Source organism: Salmo salar, chromosome ssa26 (genome assembly GCF_905237065.1).
Source record: "Salmo salar chromosome ssa26, Ssal_v3.1, whole genome shotgun sequence".
NCBI classification, from domain to species: domain Eukaryota; kingdom Metazoa; phylum Chordata; class Actinopteri; order Salmoniformes; family Salmonidae; genus Salmo; species Salmo salar.
Window position 1 is genome coordinate 22,618,416 of NC_059467.1, and position 21,302 is coordinate 22,639,717.

Genomic DNA, 21,302 nt, shown 5'->3' on the forward strand with positions numbered 1-21,302 from the left:
CCTCTGCTGCAGAGGATAAGTTCATTAGAGCTACCATCCTCAGAAATTGCAGCCCAAATAAATGCTTCACAGAGTTCAAGTAACAACTGTCCAGGGGAGACTGTGTGAATCAGGCCTTCATGGTCGAATTGCTGCAAAGAAACCACTACTAAAGGACATCAATAAGAAGAGACTTGCTTGGGCCAAGAAACACGAGCAATGGACATTACACCGGTGAAAATCTGTCCTTTGATCTGATGAGTCCAAATTGGAGATTTGTAGTTCCAACCACTGTGTCTTTGTGAGACGCTGTGTGGGTGAACGGACAATCTCCACATGTGTATTTCCCACCGTAAAGCATGGAGGAGGTCTATGGTGTGGGGATGCTTTGCTGGTGACACTGTCTGTGATTTATTTAGAATTCAAGGCACACGTAACCAGCATGGCTACCACAGCATTCTGCAGCGATACGTCATCCCATTTGGTTTGGGCTTAGTGGGACTATCACTTGTTTTCAACAGGACAATGACAAAACCCACCTCCAGGCTGTGTAAGGGCTATCTGACCAAGAAGGAGAGTGATGGAGTGCTGCATCAGATGACCTGGCCTCCACAACCCCCTCAACCAAATTGAGATGGTTTGGGATGAGTCTGACCGCAGAGTGAAGGAAAAGCAGCCAACAATTGATCAGCATATGTGGGAACTCTTTCAAGACTGTTGGAAAAGCATTCCAGGTGAAGCTGGTTGAAAGAATACTAAAAGTGTGCAAAGCTGTCATCAAGGCAAAGGGTGGCTAATTTGAAGAATCTCAAATATAAAATATATTTTGATTTGTTTAACACTTTTTTGGTTCCTACATAATTCCATATGTGTTACTTCATACTTTTGTCTTCACTATTATTCTACAATGTAGAAAACAGTACAAATAAAGAAAAACCCTTGAATGAGTAGGTGTTCTAAAACCTTTGACCGGTAGTGTATGTAAATGTGTGAGGGTTTTGTGTGAGAGTGTCAGTGTAGTGTGAGTGTTAGAGGGTGTGTATATAGTGTGTATATATATTCTTGTGAGTGTGCATTGAGTTAGTGCAAGATAGGGTCAGCGTGGATAGTCCGGGTAACAATTAATTAACAATTTAGCAGTCTTATGGCTATTTAGCAGTATTATGGCATGGGGATAGAAGCTGTTGCAGAGCCTGTTGGTCCAAGAGTTGATGCTCTGGTACCATACACTTTCAAGCACAAGCTCTCTCTATCTCTTGCACATACACACACAAACACACATTAGTTTTGTTATGATTTGATAATTCTTTGGTTTGTAGCCAGCCTTATACAATCTTTGTATATTGTTGTAAGGTTGTTTCAGTCTCAATATGCTGCTTTGGCTTCACAATAGTATTTATTAGCATATATTTTTTGGCAAACAATGAAAGTGTACATTTTAATATTAATAAAGCAGATACATACACTATGATCCAACATCATTTGTACCGCTAAACATTTAACAAAGATCTTAAAAATTCCCTAAAAATAAAATAATATTTATAACTTCTGATAAATTAAGCAAATTTCCATAGCAGATCTACGGTAGATTTTAGGAAGACCCCATATGACTTTGGGCTGTAATGATCCTTCATTTTACTAACTGGAATGAGGCATTCATTTTCTATGGCAAAGCTGCTGTTATTTACAGCTTTATCACATGCAGGTATACAGTAGCTGGATCAGTTTAAATTAGGGCGGAGAGCATCTTATGTTCATTCATATGTCCATTCAACCCTCAACACCAATCAGATCCTCCATCTAACCAGCGGACTGCATTTAACATGATGTAATCATGGTACCATGTAATAACATTTTGATAACATTAATTATAATTGATTAAAATGTAATGTTAGGTGTAGGACTTTTTCCTGATCATGTGACCTAACCAGGTCCTAGTTATAGGTCTTAGGCAGATGATTACAAAAAAAAAATGCTAGTCCTACACTTCTTTATCTGTTTGGCCTTAAAAGTTGACCCGTTGGGTTTAGAGATGAGTTGAGGTTATAGGACAGGTGAAGCCTCATGGTAGTATGTGGCTGTAAGGTTAAGGTGTTGAGGTGTGGAGGTGTTTGGACTAAGGCTTCAGTGAGCATCAGAGCTCCTGATCAGGCTGTACTAAGGTCAGTTTAGTGGTGAGGGACATGGGAGGTAGTGCAGTGGTGAGAGTCAGTTAGACAATAACCCTATGCACTTGGGACCTGCAAGTACTAAATAGTTACAGGCAATAAGGTGACAATTCCACCTAGTCTATCAGAGGGCAGGGTGGAGCTATTCCCATATTGCTTAGGAGGACTAGGTTCTGGAGAATGTCTTGGTCAAAAGAAACACCTGGCCCTACTTACACCCATCAGATCCTTTCAGATCTATGTGCCTAGGGCTGATTTGGGGATTTGGCCATTGTCTCACTCTCCAGGCAGGCCTGAGCTGGAGGTTGGTGGGACCAGGGAGACTCACGGCCCCTTGCTCATCTGTTGCCCCCAGAGCCGTTGTAGGCATTGTATGGTAGAGGGTAGACACTGGAGGCCTGGTTCATCCAGCCCTGGTCCCCTCCTCTCCTCTGGTTCTCCTGCTGCTGCTGCTCTATGTACTGGTTCAGCAGCGCTCCCACCTGCTCCTGGTCCATGAAGGGACTGGGGAGGAAACTGGCCCGCAGCCACGCCCGGTACTGGAGAGAAGAAAGACACAGACAGACAGACAGACAGACAGACAGACAGACAGACAGACAGACAGACAGACAGACAGACAGACAGACAGACAGACAGACAGACAGACAGACAGACAGACAGACAGACAGACAGAGACAGACAGACAGACAGACAGAAAAGACAGAAAATACCATGTTTGATGGTTCAGATCAATTAGTGTTCAATGGTCCTCCAAGGGTGGGATGTCAGAGCAGAGTGTTCTGGCGTCAGAGCAGAGTGTTCTGGCGTCAGAGCACAGTGTGTGGGTGAGAAGTTATTTTTCTATTGTGGTATAATTTACCATACTTTCTCTTGGTTTCTTTTCCTTCCCAGTAGATGGTGATAGATGTACAGTTGTGGCCAAAAGTTTTGAGAATGACACAAATATACATTTTCAAAGTCTGCTGTCTCAGTTTGTATGATGGCAATTTGCATATACTCCAGAATGTTATGAAGAGTGACCAGATGAATTGCAATTAATTGCAAAGTCCCTCTTCGCCATGCAGATGAACTGAATCCCCAAAAAACATTTCCACTGCATTTCTGCAGAAGGCTTCAGGACGCCCAAGAAAGTCCAGCAAGTGCCAGGACCGTCTACTAAAGGTGATTCAGCTGTGGGATGGGGGCACCACCAGTACAGAGCTTGCTCAGGAATGGCAGAAGGCAGGTGTGAGTGCATCTGCACGCACAGTGAGGTGAAGACTTTTGGAGGATGGCCTAGTGTCAAGAAGGGCAGCAAAGAAGCCACTTCTCTCCAGGAAAAACATCAGGGACAGACTGATATTCTGCAAAAGGTACAGGGATTGGACTGCTGAGGACTGGGGTAAAGTCATTTTCTCTGATGAATCCCCTTTCCGATTGTTTGGGGCATCCGGAAAAAAGCTTGTCCGGAGAAGACAAGGTGAGCGCTACCATCAGTCCTGTGTCATGCCAACAGTAAAGCACCCTGAGACCATTCATGTGTGGGGTTGCTTCTCAGCCAAGGAAGTGGGCTCACTCACAATTTTGCCCAAGAACACAGCCATGAATAAAGAATGGTACCAACACATCCTCCGAGAGCAACTTCTCCCAAACATCCAGGAACAGTTTGGTGATGAACAATGCCTTTTCCAGCATGATGGAGCACCTTGCCATAAGGCAAAAGTGATAACTAAGTGGCTCGGAGAACAAAACATAGATATTTTGGGTCCATGGCCAGGAAACTCCGTAGACCTTAATCCCATTGACAACTTGTGGTCAATCCTCAAGAGGCGGGTGGACAAACAAAACCCCACAAATTCTGACAAACTCCAAGGTTTGATTATGCAAGAATGGGCTGCCATCAGTCAGGATGTGGCCCAGAAGTTAATTGACAGCATGCTATGGCGGATTGCAGAGGTCTTGAAAAAGAAAGGTCAACACTGCAAATATTGACTAATATTCTCATCTCATTGAAGGTGTTGCAAATATTGACAAATATTCGCATCAACTTCAATTGTCAATAAAAGCATTTGACGCTTATGAAAGTCTTGTAATTATACTTCAGAATTCCATAGTAACATCTGACAAAAATATCTAAAGACACTGAAGCAGCAAACTTTGTGGAAATTAATATTTGTGTCATTCTGAAAACTTTTGGCCACGACTGTAGATAAATTGCTTAGATTGTAGCTGCCTCTATCTCTAGATCAATCTCTGTGTGTGGTTGGCAAACGGACGGCAGACATTCCTGAAAATGAGGGACTTTCCTCAACAGCTCAGAGAGCCATAAGAGGTCCAACAGCTGTGCCCCCAACACACTCACTCTGGCTTTAACAACATTGCTTCTGGGCTTGATCCCAACTTGAATTCTGTGCACGTAAATCATGCATTGATGTCATTTTTTTATTTGTTTTATTTCACCTTTATTTAACCAGGTAGGCTAGTTGAGAACATGTTCTCATTTGCAACTGCGACCTGGCCAAGATAAAGCATAGCAGTTAGACACATACAACACAGAGTTACATATGGAATGAACAAAACATACAGTCAATAATACAGTAGAAAAAAGAAAACAAAAAGTATATATACAGTGAGTGCAAATTAGGTAAAATAAGGGAATTAAGGCAATAAATAGGCCATGGTGGCAAAGTAATTACAATATGGCAATTAAACACTGGAATGGTAGATGTGCAAAAGATGGATGTGCAAGTAGAGATACTGGGGTGCAAAAGGAGCAGAATAAATAAATAAATAAATAAATACAGTATGGGGATGAGGTAGATAGATGGGCTGTATACAGATGGGCTATGAACAGGTGCAGTGATCTGTGAGCTGCTCTGACAGCTGGTGCTTAAAGCTAGTGAGGGAGATGGGAATCTCCAGCTTCAGAGATTTGTGCAGTTCGTTCCAGTCATTGGCAGCAGAGAACTGTAAGGAAAGGCGACCAAAGGAGGAATTGGCTTTGGGGGTGACCAGTGAGATATACCTGCTGGAGCGCGAGCTACGAGTGGGTGCTGCTATGGTGACCAGCGAGCTGAGATAAGGCGGGGCTTTACCTAGCAGAGACTTGTAGATAACCTGTAGCCAGTGGGTTTGGCGACAAGTATTAAGTGAGGGCCAGCCAACGAGAGCGTATAGGTCGCAATGGTGGGTAGTGTATGGGGCTTTGGTGACAAAACGGATGGTACTGTGATAGACTGCATCCAGTTTGTTGAGTAGAGTGTTGGAGGCTATTTTATAGATGACATCGCCGAAGTCGAGGATCGGTAGGATGGTCAGTTTTATGAGGGTATGTTTGGCAGCATGAGTGAAGGATGCTTTGTTGCAAAATAGGAAGCCGATTCTAGATTTAATTTTGGATTGTAGATGCTTAATATGAGTCTGGAAGGAGATTTTACAGTCTAGCCAGACACCCAGGTATTTGTAGTTATCCACGTATTCTAAGTCAGAGCCGTCCAGAGTAGTGATGCTGGATGGGCGGGCAGGTGCGGGCAATGATCGGTTGAATAGCATGCATTTAGTTTTATTTGCATGTGTAACTTGTGAAAATTCAAGTTACACATGCTGATCTCAAGATGAGATGTGACCTTCTATGAGGACTGTAAGTATCATATATTTACATAGACAATGTCCTCTAAAATGGCCCAGTGTCTGGGTTTAACGGTACACAGGGATTAGTCCTGGTTAGAGGGCCTCGAGGAGGCAGCAGGGGTTGGGTGGGAAACCCCTGGCAGAAGTCCCAGGTCTTTAGCCCAGCGGTCAATGGGCCCACATAGGAACCAGTGAGAGCTGAGGAAAGGGTGGGGAAAGCTAGCTCTGAGTCAGAGCTTTACCAGGAACCTGCCTCCACTTCAGTCACTCCTCCTCTGACATTCCTGCTCACACATTAGTTACGGGCTCTCAAGCAGAAACAGATCTAGGCACAACCTCGATTGTAGTGACTGTGAAAGTGATGTCACCCAATTCCATTGAAGCTTGTAGAAATGTACACCTAACAAAAAAGGACTTTGGTTGCAATTGGTTCAGAACAGGGCAGCACGGCTGGCCCTTGGATGTACACAGAGAGATAATATTAATAATATGCATGTCAATCTCTCCTAGCTCAAAATGGAGGAGAGATCGACTTCATCACTGCTTGTATTTATGAGAGGTATTGACATGTTGAATGCACTGAGCTGTCTGTTTGAACTACTGGCACACAGCTCGGACACCCATGCATACCCCACAAGACATGCCACAAGCGGTCTCTTCACAGTCCCCAAGTCCAGAACAGACTATGGAAGGCGCACAGTACTAAATAGAGCCATGACTACATGGAACTCTATTCCACAAGTAACTCATGCAAGCAGTAAAATTAGATTTAAAAACAAATTTAAAAAATACCTTATGGAACAGCGGGGACTGTGAAGCAACCAGAGGTCGACCGATTATGATTTTTCAACGCCGATACCGATTATTGGATGACCCAAGATACCGATTAAATCGGCCAATTGTTTTATTTTTTATTTATTTGTAATAATGACAATTACAACAATACTGAATGAACACTTATTTTAACTTAATATAATACATAAATACTATCAATTTAGTCTCAATTAAATAATGAAACATGTTCAATTTGGTATAAATAATGCAAAAACAAAGTGTTGGAGAAGAAAGTAAAAGTGCAATATGTGCCATGTAAAAAAAGCTAACGTTTAAGTTCCTTGATCAGAACATGAGAACATATGAAAGCTGGTGGTTTCTTTTAACATGAGTTTTCAATATTCCCAGGTAAGAAGTTTTAGGTTGTAGTTATTATAGGAATTATAGGACTATTTCTCTCTATACAATTTGTATTTCATATACCTTTGACTATTGGATGTTCTTATAGGCACTTTAGTATTGCCAGTGTAACAGTATAGCTTCTGTCCCTCTCCTCGCTCCTACCTGGGCTCGAACCAGGTACACATCGACAACAGCCACCCTCGAAGCAGCGTTACCCATGTAGAGCAAGGGGAACAACCACTCCCAAGTCTCAGAGCGAGTGACGTTTGAAACGCTATTAGCGCGCACCCTGCTAACTAGCTAGCCATTTCACATCGGTTACACCAGCCTAATCTCGGGGGTTGATAGGCTTGAAGTCATAAACAGCGCAATGCTTGAAGAATTGCGAAGAGCTGCTGGCAAATGCACGAAGGTGCTGTTTGAATGAACGCTTGCGAGCCTGCTGCTGCCTACCATCGCTCAGTCAGACTGCTCTATCAAATATCAAATCATAGACTTAATTATAACATAATAACACACAGAAATACAAGCCTTTGGTCATTAATATGGTCGAATCCGGAAACTATCATTTCGAAAACAAAACGTTTATTATTTCAGTGAAATACGGAACCGTTCCGTATTTTATCTAACGGGTGGCAAGTCTAAATATTCCTGTTACATTGCACAACCTTCAATGTTATGTCATAATTATGTACAATTCTGGCAAATTAATTATGGCCTTTGTTAGGAATAAATGGACTTCACACAGTTCGCAATGAGCCAGGCAGCCCAAACTGCTGTATATACCCTGACTGCTTGCACGGAACGCAAGAGAAGTGACACAACTTCCCTAGTTATAAGAAATTCATGTTAGCAGGCAATAGTAACTAAATATGCAGGTTTAAAAATATATACTTGTGTATTGATTTTAAAGAAAGGCATTGATGTTTAGGTACATTGGTGCAACGACAGTGCTTCATTCGTAAATGCGCTTGTTAAATCATCACCCGTTTGTCGAAGTAGGCTGTGATTCGATGAGAAATTAACAGGCACCGCATCGATTATATGCAACGCAGGACACGTTAGATAAACTAGTAATATCAAGTAATATCATCAACCATGTGTAGTTAACTAGTGATTATGTTAAGATTGATCGTTTTTTATAAGATATGTTTAATGCTAGCTAGCAACTTACCTTGGCTTCTTGCTGCCCTCGCGTAACAGGTAGTCAGCCTGCCACGCAGGCTCCTCGTGGAGTGCAATGTAAGGCAGGTGGGTTAGAGCGTTGGACTAGTAACCGGAAGGTTGCAAAAACGAATCCCGAGGTGACAAGGTAAAAATCTGTTGTTCTGCCCCTGAACAAGGCAGTTAACCCCCGTTCCTAGGCCATCATTGAAAATAAGAATGTGTTCTTAATCTGACTTGCCTAGTTTAATAAAGGTGTAAAATAATTAAAAAAGAAGAAGAATAAATCGGCAAATCGGTGTCCAAAAATACCGATTACCGATTGTTATAAAACTTGAAATCGGCCGTAATTAATCGGTCGACCTCTAGAAGCAACACAAACATAGGCACAGACACATGCATACACACACACACACACACACACACACGCACATGTACACATGGATTTTGTACTGTATATACGTGGTAGTGGTGGAGTAGGGGCCTGAGGGCACACAGTCTGTGAATGTTTTGTAATGTTTTAAAATTGTATAAACTGCCTTAATCTTTCTGGACCCCAGGATGAGTTAATCAAATCAAATATTATTTGTCACGTGCCGAATACACCTTACAGTGAAATGCTTACTTACAAGCCCTTAACCAACAATGCAGTTGTAAGAAAATCCCTAAAAAAGTAAGAGATAAGAATAACAAATAATTAAAGAGCAGCAGTACAGTGCCTTGCGAAAGTATTCACCCCCTTGGCATTTTTCCTATTTTGTTGCCTTAAAACCTGGAATTAAAATATATTTTTGGGGGGTCTGTATCATTTGATTTACACAACATGCCTACCATTTTGAAGATGCAAAATATATATATATTTTTTGTGAAACAAACAAGAAATAAGACAAACATTTTTTTTACTTGAGCGTGCATAACTATTCAGCCCCCCAAAGTCAATACTTTGTAAAGCCACCTTTTGCAGCAATTACAACTGCAAGTCTCTTGGGACATGTCTCCATAAGCTTGGCACATCTAGCCCCTGGGATTTTTGCCCATTCTTCAAGGCAAAACTGCTCCAGCTCCTTCAAGTTGGATAAGTTCCAGCTGGTGTACAGCCATCTTTAAGTCATACCACATATTCTCAATTGGATCGAGGTCTGGGCTTTGACTAGGTGTAACAGTTTTGCTTCCGTCCCTCTCCTCGCCCCTACCTGGGCTCGAACCAGGGACCCTCTGCACACATCAACAACTGACACCCACGAAGCATCGTTACCCATCGCTCCACAAAAGCCACGGCCCTTGCAGCGCAAGGGGACCGACTACTTCAAGGTCTCAGAGCAAGTGACGTCACCGATTGAAACGCTATTAGCGCGCACCCCGCTAACTAGCTAGCCATTTCACATAGGTTACATAGGCCATTCCAAGACATTTAAATGTTTCCCCTTACTCTACTCGAGTGTTGCTTTAGCAGTATGCTTAGGGTCATTGTCCTGCTGGAAGGTGAACCTCCTTCCCAGTCTCAAATCTCTGGAAGACAAACAGGTTTCCGTCAAGAATTTCCCTGTATTTAGCACCATCCATCATTCCTTCAATTCTGACCAGTTTCCCAGTCCCTGCCGATGAAAAACATCCCCACAGCATGATGCTTCCACCACCATGCTTCACTGTGGGGTGAAGGTGATGAGAGGTTCTGGGTTCGTGCCAGACATTGCGTTTTTCTTGATGGCCAAAAAACTCAATTTTAGTCTCATCTGACCAGAGTACCTTATTCCATATGTTTGGGGAGTCTCCCACATACATTTTGGCGAACACCAAATGTGTTTGCTTATTTTTTCTTTAAGCAATGACTTTTTTCTGGCCACTCTTCTGTAAAGCCCAGCTCTTCTGTAAAGCCTAGGTCCTGGATGGCAGGAAGCTTGGCCCCATTAATGTACTGGGCCGTACACACTACCCTCTGTAGTGCCTTGTGGTCAGAGGCCGAGCAGTTGCCATACCAGGCAGTGATGCTCTCGATGGTGCAGCTGTCAAACCTTTTAAGGATCTGAGGACCCATGTCAAATCTTTTCAGTCTCCTGAGGGGGAACAGGTTTTGTTGTGCCCTCTTCACGACTGTCTTGGTGTGCTTGGACCATGTTAGTTTGTTAGTGATGTGGATGCCAAGGAACTCTCAACCTGCTCCACTACAGCCCCGTCGGTGAGAATGGGGGCGTGCTCGGTCCTGTAGTCCACAATCATCATCTTTGTCTTGATCACGTTGATGGAATGGTTGTTGTCCTTGCACCACATGGTCAGGTCTCTGACCTCCTCCCTATAGGCTGTCTCATTGTTGTCAGTGATCAGGTCTACCACTGTTGTGTCATCAGCAAACTTAATGATGGTGTTGGAGTCGTGCCTGGCCGTGCAGTCATGAGTGAACAGGGAGTATAGGAGGGGTCTGAGCACGTACCCCTGAGGGGTCCCCGTGTTGAGGATCAGCGTGGCGAATGTGTTGTTACCTACCCTTACCACCTGGGGGCGGCCCGTCAGGAAGTCCAAGATCCAATTGCAGAGGGAGGTGTTTAGTCCCAGGGTCCTTAGCTTAGTGATGAGCTTTGAGGGCACTATGGTGATGAACGCTGAGCTGTAGTCAATGAATAGCATTCTCACATAGGTGTTCCTTTTGTCCAGGTGGGAAAGGGCAGTGTGGAGTGCAATAAAGATTGCATCATCTGTGGATTTGTTGGTGCGGTATGCAAATTGGAGTGAGTCTAGGGTTTCTGGGATAATGGTGTTGATGTGAGCCATGACCAGCCTTTCAAAGTATTTCATGGCTACAGATGTGAGTGCTACAGGTCGGTAGTCATTTACGCAGGTTACCTTAGTGTTCTTGGGCACAGGGATTATGTTGGTCTGCTTGAACATGTTGGCATTACAGACTCGGACAGGGAGAGATTGAAAATGTCAGTGAAGACACTTGCCAGTTGGTCAGCGCATGCTCGGAGTACACGTCCTGGTAATCCGTCTGGCCCAGCGGCTTTGTGAATGTCGACCTGTTTAAAGGTCTTACTCACATCGGCTGCTGAGAGCGTGATCACACAGTCGTCCGGAACAGCTGATGCTCTCATGCATGTTTCCGTGTTACTTGCGTCTGGTAGGGTCGTGTCACTGGGCAGCTCTCGGCTGTGCTTCCCTTTGTAGTCTGTTATATTTTGCAAGCCCTGCCACATCCGACGAGTGTTGGAGCCGGTGTAGTACGATTCGGGATTTCTTATAAGCTTCCGGGTTAGAGTCCCGCTCCTTGAAAGCAGCAGCTCTACCCTTTAGCTCAGTGTGAATGTTGCCTGTAATCCATGGCTTCTGGTTGGGGTATGTATGTACGTACAGTCACTGTGGGGACGATGTCCTCAATGCACTTATTGATAAAGCCAGTGACTGATGTGGTGTATTCCTCAATGCCATCGGAAGAATCACAGAACATATTCCAGTCTGTGCTAGCAAAACAGTCCTGTGGTTTAGCATCTGCTTCATCTGACCACTTTTTTATAGACAGTCATGTGCTGCATGTGCTGTGCTGACCAACTGGCAAGTGTCTTCACTGACATTTCCAACCTCTCCCTGCTTTAATTTTTGCTTATAAGCAGGAATCAGGAGGATAGAGTTATGGTCAGATTTGCCAAATGGAGGGTGAGGGAGAGCTTTGTACGCCTCTCTGTGTGTGGAGTAAAGGTGGTCTAGATTTTTTCCCCCTCTGGTTGCACATTTAACATGCGGATAGAAATTAGGTAAAACTGATTTAAGTTTCCCTGCATTAAAGTCGCCGGCTACTAGAAGCGCTGCCTGTGGATGAGCGTTTTCCTGTTTGCTTATGGCGGAATACAGCTAATTGAGTGCGGTTTTAGTGCCAGCCTCGGTCTGTAGATATTTATGAAAAATACAGATAAACTCTCTAGGTAGATAGTGTGGTCTACAGCTTATCATGAGATACTCTACCTCAGTCGAGCAAAACCCTGAGCCACGACTCTGTGAAACATAAGATATTACAGTTTTTAAATGTCCTGTTGGTAGGATATACGTGCTTTCAGTTCATCCCATTTATTTTCCAGCGATTGAACGTTAGCTAGCAGAACGGAAGGCAAGGGCAGATTAGCCACTCGTCGCCTGATCCTCACAAGGCATCCTGATCTCTTTCCGCGAAACCTACGTTTCCTTTTCCAGCGAATCACGGGGATCTGGGCCTGGTCAGGTGTCCGTAGTATATCCCCCGCGTCCGACTCATTGAAGAAAAACTCCTCGTCCAATTTTAGGTGAGTAATCCCAGTTTTGATGTCCAGAAGCTCTTTTTGGTCATAAGAGACGGTAGCAGCAACATTATGTACAAAACAAGTAACGAACAACGCAAAAAATAAAATAGCATGGTTGTTTAACAGCCGATAAGACGGCAGCCCTACCCTCCGGTGCCATCTTCCTTAGCTGCCTTGGCAGCAGCTAATGGGGATCCATAATAAATACAAATACACAAGAAATTGTATTTGACCGATATTGTTTTTTATTCCTTCTATTCATATGTGTTCTATTTCAGTCCAGGTGATTCTGTAAGTGTGACACACCATACGTTAATTGAACATTACCCAGCCCTCCTTTTACCAGAGTGGAACCACAGCCTGTGGGACATGCTCCATCTTGCCCTTCCAGTAAAGATCTAACCATTTAGGTCAACAAGTCCAACAGCCATCCAGATCTGCGGTTTCTGGAGGGAATCCAGGAAATAACCATCTAATAATTTATTGTGTAACACCATATATATTGCGAAATAGGACGAACTGAAAGTGTCTCTGAAAGTAATATATTGAATTATGTTCCATTTCAGTAACGCAATATGAATACAAAGAGGGAACTGTAGATTATAAAGAGATAAATAAAATGTTCACACTACTGTGAGCCTAATGAACCTAAACATTCAGTTTCTTTTCGCTTCAGTTGTCACATTCTTTTTGGCACCTGTGTGTTCACTAATCAAGGTTATGCAGCTAAGATGTGTTCCACACCGCTGGATCTATAGACATAATTTATGAACATTTTGGAAATGCAGTGAGAAATCAAAACAACCACACAGTTGGACATATTATTGTTCTGACATGAACATTGCTACCCCTGACCGAACACATCAAACATGGATGTCCTTGTAAGACCAGACGAGTATAGTGCAGTTTATGCTCTTTTGGGTCAGACTTCCACACAGGACAGTGGGATTGATCCGTGTAGTTCTCAGCTGTGCTGTGGGAAGTCATGGCTGACATTTAAAACAACGGAACGTCATATCATGGGCTTCTGGTAGACAGGTGTTGGACATCACATCATGGGCTTCTGGTAGACAGGTGTTGGACATCACATCATGGGCTTCTGGTAGACAGGTGTTGGACATCACATCATGGGCTTCTGGTAGACAGGTGTTGGACATCACATCATGGGCTTCTGGTAGACAGGTGTTGGATAGAGTGGTGGGTGGCTACTAGTATCAATGCATTAGCCACCAATGTGATAGTTCAACAAAAGATTGTAATGTGTATTTATTTAGTGATTTTCTTATAAATTACCTATAATTTATTACAGTAGTGTATAGGTTAACAAACTAGTGGTACATTATTTACATTAGTTGAGTAATCATGAAATACAGTATAATTTTAATGTTACATACAAAATAGTGTTACAGACGTCCTATCATAAATTCAGGAGTTCCAGATGAACCAAGAAAGTTCCCATGTCTGATAAAAGAGAAGAGTTGTGTTCAGGTGTGTCGCTGTGAAGTATGTTTCCTCCCACACAACCTTCAGGTGTCACAGCGACTCCCACACATTACCACCCTCCATAACCAGCCATACAACATACTCAAACCTCGTTACAAAAATACACACTGTGTTACAAAAATTCGCACTGTGTTACAAAAATACGCACTGTGTTACAAAAATATGCACCAAGGAAGGTACAATGAACAGTTACACTACACACGATAAGGTCAGATGGGAGACTTGAGTCCCAAACCCAGCTTTGAGTCAGACTCTCCACCATCACTTTACCAGTTTTCACTTCCAGATCATCAATTCATGAGGAAAGGATTACTCAAAATTGGAACAAATTATGTTAATTTCAGTTTTGTTTGCTTGAAAACATCTCTGTTTTGAACCCATTCAAAGTAAGTCAAAGTCCAAACTGAGGAACAGTGACCTGGACACAACCCCTAAGACACTATCACACTTACTGAACAACACCTTACGCTCAACAAAACACCCACGTAATAACGCATTTATAATCATTTTTAACAAGTATTGTGAAATAAAAAAAATATACAATTGATCACCCCTATATACAGTATAACACTATAGATAAAACTATTGGGATGACAAGAGAAAATTCTCTCTAAGACACAGTCGTGGGAAAAGCATGAAGAAAGGAATCCCATTTCCCCTTTGATCCTCAAAATCACAGCCAACTCAACCAAACAATAAGAAAATAACAAATGTTTTTTTTCTTCAGTGAAGACATGTTGCAAGCCTCTGACAGTAATTACAGTCACGTGATGGTTAGTACCAGGCTAATGCAATTTCAGCAAGCCCCTCCAGTTCCCCTTCTGTACGCTACACACACACACACACACACACACACACACACGTACTGAGTGCCACCAGCTAGACAGACAAAGCCTTCTCAGCAACCTCCATACACAGATCTCTTTGCAGCATGGTCTAGAAACATGTGTGTGTGTGTGCGTCTGCGCGTGTGCATGTCACACATCATTTCACAGGTTTGAAGTCTGATGTGTGTGGAAATAGCTGCCCCACAACAGGAAAGCCATTTTCTCACCCAACTACATCTTGTGTGAATAATATGCAGATGTCTATAAATAAACTGACAACACAGATACTCACTTTGAAACCAGCAAAAACTTTGGTGTAGGTCTAGTGACATGAGAGTGAAGGAGGGTGAAGTCACAGTTCATATGCATGATGGTGGCACTTCTAATTAAATAACTTGTGTATTTCTGGTGGCCCAGATGAAAGCACATAGTAACAGTTTACACACGATCTAGTTGTCTTCTGTTTGCCTAAATACATTGAGGGTTCATAACCCACCTCGGGCATAAAGCCATCAGCCATCACAGAGATCACCTCCCAGATTGCTAATGAGCAGTATGATGAGTTTAGGAAGATCCCTGGTAGGCCAGACAAAGTTGAGTCAGGCAACGAGGAAGGATGGGCTCCAGGTTTACTGTCAGAGACCCACCTCCATCCACAGAAGTGAAAGTAAACCAAAAGTATGAACCTGAGAGGGCAGGAGTGGCCTTGTAAAAAACAGCTGCATCATTAACTGATAGCAGCTGAATGATGACACATTCCTGTGACTCTGTACTATGAGTGGGAGTAAGCTAACAGTTTGGCTTCCGAGTGGGTGTTAGAGAAACGGTGGGACTTAACTGGTATTCTTCTTACTCACTGAAATTGTTTACCGTTGATAGGCCTGAACTATTCAAGTCTAAATATTACGCTTGAGCTGTGTTACAGGGTGTTTTTCTGCACATTGAATTGCGGGAAGCTCTAGAATAATAATAACAATTTGGGGGGTGCTTATATTTGTCCTGTTTTTTGTTGCATATCCCAACTCCCCGTGAGACACCCGCAGGGAGTGGGGTCACGGCCAGGGTCGCCATTGTACACCGCCCCTGGAGCATTAAGGGCCGCCCCCAGGTGGTAAGAGTAGGCAACAATACATCTGCCACGCTGATCCTCAACACTGGGGCCCCTCAGGGGTGTGTACTTAGTCCCCTCCTTGTATTCCCTGTTCACCCACGACTGCATGGCCAAACACGACTCCAACACCATCATTACGTTTGCTGACGACACAACAGTGGTAGGCCTGATCACCAACAATGATGAGACGGCCTATAGGGAGGTCAGAGGACAACAACCTCTCCCTCAATGTGAGCAAGACAAAGGAGCTGATCGTGGACTACAGTAAAAGGTGGGCCGAACAGGCCCCCATTAACATTGACGGGGCTGTAGTGGAGGGGGTCTAGAGTTTCAAGTTCTTTGGTTTCCACATCACCAACGAACTATCATGGTCCAAACATACCAAGACAGTCATGAAGAGGGCACGACAAAACCCTTTCCCCCTCAGAAGACTGAAAAGATTTGGCAGTGGCCCCAGATCCTCAAAAGGTTCTACAGCTGCACCATCGAGAGCATCCTGACCAGTTGCATCACCGCCTGGTATGGCAACTGTCGGCATCTGATCGTAAGGCGCTACAGAGGGTAGTGCAAACGGCCCAGTACATCACTGGGGCCAAGCTTCCTGCCATCCAGGACCTATATAATAGGCGGTGTCAGAGGAAAGCCCATAAAACTGTCAGAGACTCCAGTCACCCAAGTTATAGACTGTTTTCTCTGCTACCGCTCTCTGCTACCGTTTTCTCTGCTACTCTGCTACCGCACGGCAACCGGTACCGGAGCACCAAGTCTAGGACCAAAAGGCTCCTCAACAGCTTCTACCCCCAAGCCATTAGACTGCTGAACAAGTCATAAAAATCGCCACCGGACAATTTACATTGACCCCCCCACCCCTTGTACACTGCTGCTACTCGCTGTTTGTTTGTTACCTATGCATAGTCACTTCGCCCCCACCTATATGTACAGATTACCTCAACTAGCCTGTATCCCTGCACACTGACTCGGTACCGGTGACCCCTGTATATATTATTGTTATTCTTATTGTGTTACTTTTTGTGTTAGCCTACTATTTTCTTCTTCTTGAACTGCACTGTTGGTTAAGGGGTTGTAAGTAAGCATTTCACGGTAAAGTCTACACTTGTTGTATTCGGTGTATGTGGCAAATAAAGTTTGATTTGATTTGATATACAGGGTGTGTGTTTTTCAATGTGTGTGTACCTACCTCTGTGACTTGGTTCATCTGGTACTCCTGTAGTTGCTGTTGGAAGCCATAGTTCGGGCCTACAAAGGAACGCACGGCCTTGACAGCCGACAGACACTCCTCCCAGCTGTAGGTGGTGACGGTCATCAGGTAGGCCACCACCATGGTAGTACTACGGGACACACCGGCCAGGCTGCATTATGGGACAGGGACAGGGAGAGCATAGTCATAAGGGGTCAGGTACGGTCAACAGAAAGTTAGTGGTTTATGGTTAGGTGGTGTACGTACCAGTGCACCAGACAGGCCCCTCCATTTAGACGACATTCGTGGATGAACCTGACGCTCTCTTTGAAATGCTGTGACCTGCAAAGACACAAACACATGGCCTTATTAGGTACAAGTACAGAATAAACAGTGTAGTGTAAAAATTGTATCACTGATCATATCAGGATGTGGATTGTCTTGTCATAGGTGAGACTAGGGCTGTTAAGATGACCATATTACCGCCACACCGGCGGTCACGAGTCATGATGGCAATCAAATTCCACGTGACCATTTAGTCACAGTAATTAGGCTTCTCCAAGCTCTGATGCTGCTGATGGTCATTAGTAGCCTACCTAACTTGCTAACTGCCTGGTACTCAGCACTCTATTGTCCCTCTAATCACTCTGACATCAATGCAAATGTTATTGAAAATCTAAATCAAACACTGAATGAGAGCCCATGAGCTCATGTTGCGCAACATTTCTATGCAATTGCATGAGAAAACAGAGTGATGGCCTCTATTAAAGAGAGGAGGATCACATCAGCTTTCTATAGGCTAGGCCTATATTTCTCAACTTTCCTAATACTAAGCACATTGCTTCTCTTTACAACAGGAGTATAGCCTACCTGGTTGGCATGAAAATGAACCTCGAGAATAGCGTCCTCCATTCTCTATTTAAGTGCATAGATTCCATGTATTTTTTCCTGGCCCCGGTTTCGAGACAGGTGCATGATAAATCAAAATTTCACATATATATTATTTAGTATATGTAAAGACAAGATTAAATCAAGAATAGTCTGATGGGTGACAATATTAACCTATCACTTGTGAATGATATACTATCACTTGATGCCCAGCTTAAGGCAAGAAACAGCGCAAGCCTTTTTTTGGCGACTTTTCACATCATAGCTGCACACCTCATGTAGCCTAGCCCATAGGACTATATGTTTTGATAAGGTTTGTATCACAGCTAAAGTGGCCAAATAACTTCTTCAAATGGAGCACAATAATCAGTTTTACAACGGGTGTAGCGCCTAACTGGCATACATATGAAGCACGTGAGTCTCAAGTATGGAGAAGATAATTTTCACCATAAAAATGCACATTTATAATAAAAGCATTACATTCAGAATTGCATTTGCGGTCACTTTTGAGAATTGTGTTTTCCTGCTAATGGAAGATTTGTGCTTATAGCTTACTACGGTGTGCACATTGCTGCGCTTATAATGTGAAGAAAAATCCTAATAGTTTCTCAACATTTTAAGCTAAATGTTCTGATCTGTAGCTTCAGGCTCATTGCTTAAAAAAGTTGTTTTAATGCTAGTGGTTGGATTAATTTGGAATCTATTGCATCCCACAACTGTCCTACACTATGTTTGGAATATTTATTTCTCGCACAGAATATGTCGACTTTTGTACTATGGGGGATAGTAGATTGACATAGGCTAGTGCTTTTGCTGTTCATTAGGCCTACTCATCTTGTTGGCTGACGAAAAGTAAATGTGGACAGTTCTTCCTCGGAATTGGATAAGGACGCACGCAGTTGCCTCCCCGATGTGTCCGTCTTCACTTGTAGCCTGTGAGAAAGACCCATCACGTGATGGAGAGCCATGTGAGTGAGAGGTGCTTCAGAGCATGCAACCGGGAGAAGGGAATTATAATAATTATATTCAGCCCAAGAGCACAATGGCCACTGGCCGCAAAAGACAAAATTCAAGGCATTATCAAGAGCTTGTCAAAGTGTGTACAGCCTGTGCAAAAAACAAAGCAGAGCTCATGCCTTTCATGCAACTTTTTTCAAAACATCATTAGAGTCGCATCATGCAGCCTTAGAATGTATTAAAAATCAGAAGATACAGCCCGATGTTTGTATCACAACCAAAGATACATACATAACTTGAAATTAAGTATTTAGGAGTACCTGTTTCTTTGTTAATAAGCGCTCAACACAGAATAGCTGCATATGCACACTCCTTTAAAATGTTTGGAGAAAATATCCATTCTATTTTATTCAGCTATGTTCAATTGTATTCTTCATTCTATACAATCATGTAAAATAATGTCACAGAATTCTAAGCAATGAACTAGTGTAGCCCACAGCCATATGGCATAGCCAGATCAGGGCCTAACACAAGGACAACTCAGAGTATGCTATTCTGTTCTTCTGAAATACACTACATTTTCTTCATATCATGTTTCTTTAGATCACAGATTTATTGTGATGATGTAGGCTCTTACATGGATATATTAGACTTTTTAAAATGTAGATGTTCCAAAGGTCTGCATCAGTGGCTATGTGTGGAAGCCAGGAGAAGCTAAATGTGTTTATGTTAATTAATGGTCAATTACCATGAAACTGGCAGTTATTTGCTTGACAATCACCGGCTGACAAAATGTCATGACCGCCACAGCCTTAGGTGAGACCAGATCTATAAATATAGAAATTGATTTCAGGTCACATTTTATGGGATATGAGAAAGAACAGGAAGAAGTGAAACTAAGGTGTAAAAGTCATGTGGAACCCATCTCTGCACAGCACAAGTTCCTTCAATCCGTTTCATCTTAGTCATGATGTCCAGATAGATACCTGTCCTGTCTTATACCCAAGTATCTGTGTCCAATCGTCACACCACTGGGAAGTCCCAGGGTATATTTTACAATCTAGTCATTTAGCATACGGTCTTATCCAGAGTGACTTACATTAGTGCATTCATCTTAAGATAGCTACTGTAGGTGAGACAACAACACATCACAATCGTAGCAAGTACATTTTTTCCTGAACAAAATGGTTATCAGCAAAGTCAGTGCTAGTAGGAAAAGACATAACGATGTTATGGAGGGGGAAGGGATGGGTAGCTTACTCTGGAGATGGTGGTGGAAGTGATCTGCCCTATACAGTTGTCTTGTTTAGTAGCACTCTCCACTGGACACTACTAGGAGAACCTAGAAGTATTTTCTATTCAACTTCCATTGTCATCCAAGAAAGTCATAATATCTCTCACACAACCCGTTCGTTTGTCAATTCATGCACCTTTGTAGGACTGTGAGGTAATGAGAGTATAGGGGACTCCTATACGGCTTCCCCTCCCAGACTTTACAACCACTATCATTCCATCTTCAGACATCATCTTTTCATGTAGATCAATACAGCATACCCCAACTAACATTCTCCTTCCGTCTACCCTATACTGTGATCTGTGTTTTTGTGTAGGACTACCACACTATTGGGAAATAGTAGTGAAGCGTTGCGCAATAGGAGAGTCATATGGTGGGGAGCATTGTCCTATAACAGCAAAGGCTGCTTGGTTACCCAACCAACTCAACAGCCAGGGGCTAAAATAGATGGATTGCACGTTCCCTCCTTCTCACTTGAAGTCAAACTCTTGCTGAAAGATGTCTCCTCAGCACTTTTCAAATTATTTCTGGTCCAGAGGTTTCCGGCTATCTTGTTAAATGTGCAGAAATGTATTATGTGGTGATTGTTTTGTGTTTTCAGAGGCTGAACTCCAAATGAAAACAAAAAGAATTAGGATCTTACACCGAGTATACAAAACATTAAGAACACCTGCTCTTTCCATGACAGACTGACCAGGTGAAATCCAGGTGAAAGCTATGATCCCTTATTGATGTCACTTGTTAAATCCATTTCAATCAGTGTAGATGAAGGGGTGGAGACAGGCTAAAGAAAAACTCTTAAGCCTTGAGACATGGATTGTGTATGTGTGCCATTCAGAGAGTGAATAGGCAAGACAAAATATTTAAGCGCCTTTGAAACAGGTATGGTTGTAGGTGCCAGGCACACCGGTTTGTGTCAAGAACTGCAATGAGGGAGGAGAGGGGTGTTTGGTATACTCAGTGTATATTTAAGCAATAAGCCCCGAGGAGGTACATACTACCTCAATAAGCCTGACTAACCGGTGTCTGTATATAGCCTTGCTACTCTTATTTTCAAATGTATTTTTACTGTTGTTTTATTTCTTTACTTACCTATACACACACACACACACACACACACACACACACCTTTTTTTTTGCACTAGTGATTTAGCTCGTCTGGTAGG

The 21,302-nt window shown here is 43.0% G+C and overlaps 1 protein-coding gene across 1 annotated transcript in view; it reads right to left on the reverse strand.

Annotated features, from left to right (window-relative positions):
• Positions 1–1,356: 1,356 nt before the first annotated feature.
• Positions 1,357–21,302, reverse strand: part of dusp22a (dual specificity phosphatase 22a) — a 30,588-nt gene continuing 10,642 nt past the window's right edge. Inside the window, exons 5-7 of the mRNA NM_001140429.1 lie at positions 17,265–17,339; positions 16,998–17,169; positions 1,357–2,686 (exon numbers count right to left, since the gene is read on the reverse strand). Coding sequence (NP_001133901.1) covers positions 2,486–2,686; positions 16,998–17,169; positions 17,265–17,339 — 448 coding nt within the window. The 3' untranslated portion in view covers positions 1,357–2,485. The remainder of the gene's footprint in view (positions 2,687–16,997; positions 17,170–17,264; positions 17,340–21,302) is intronic.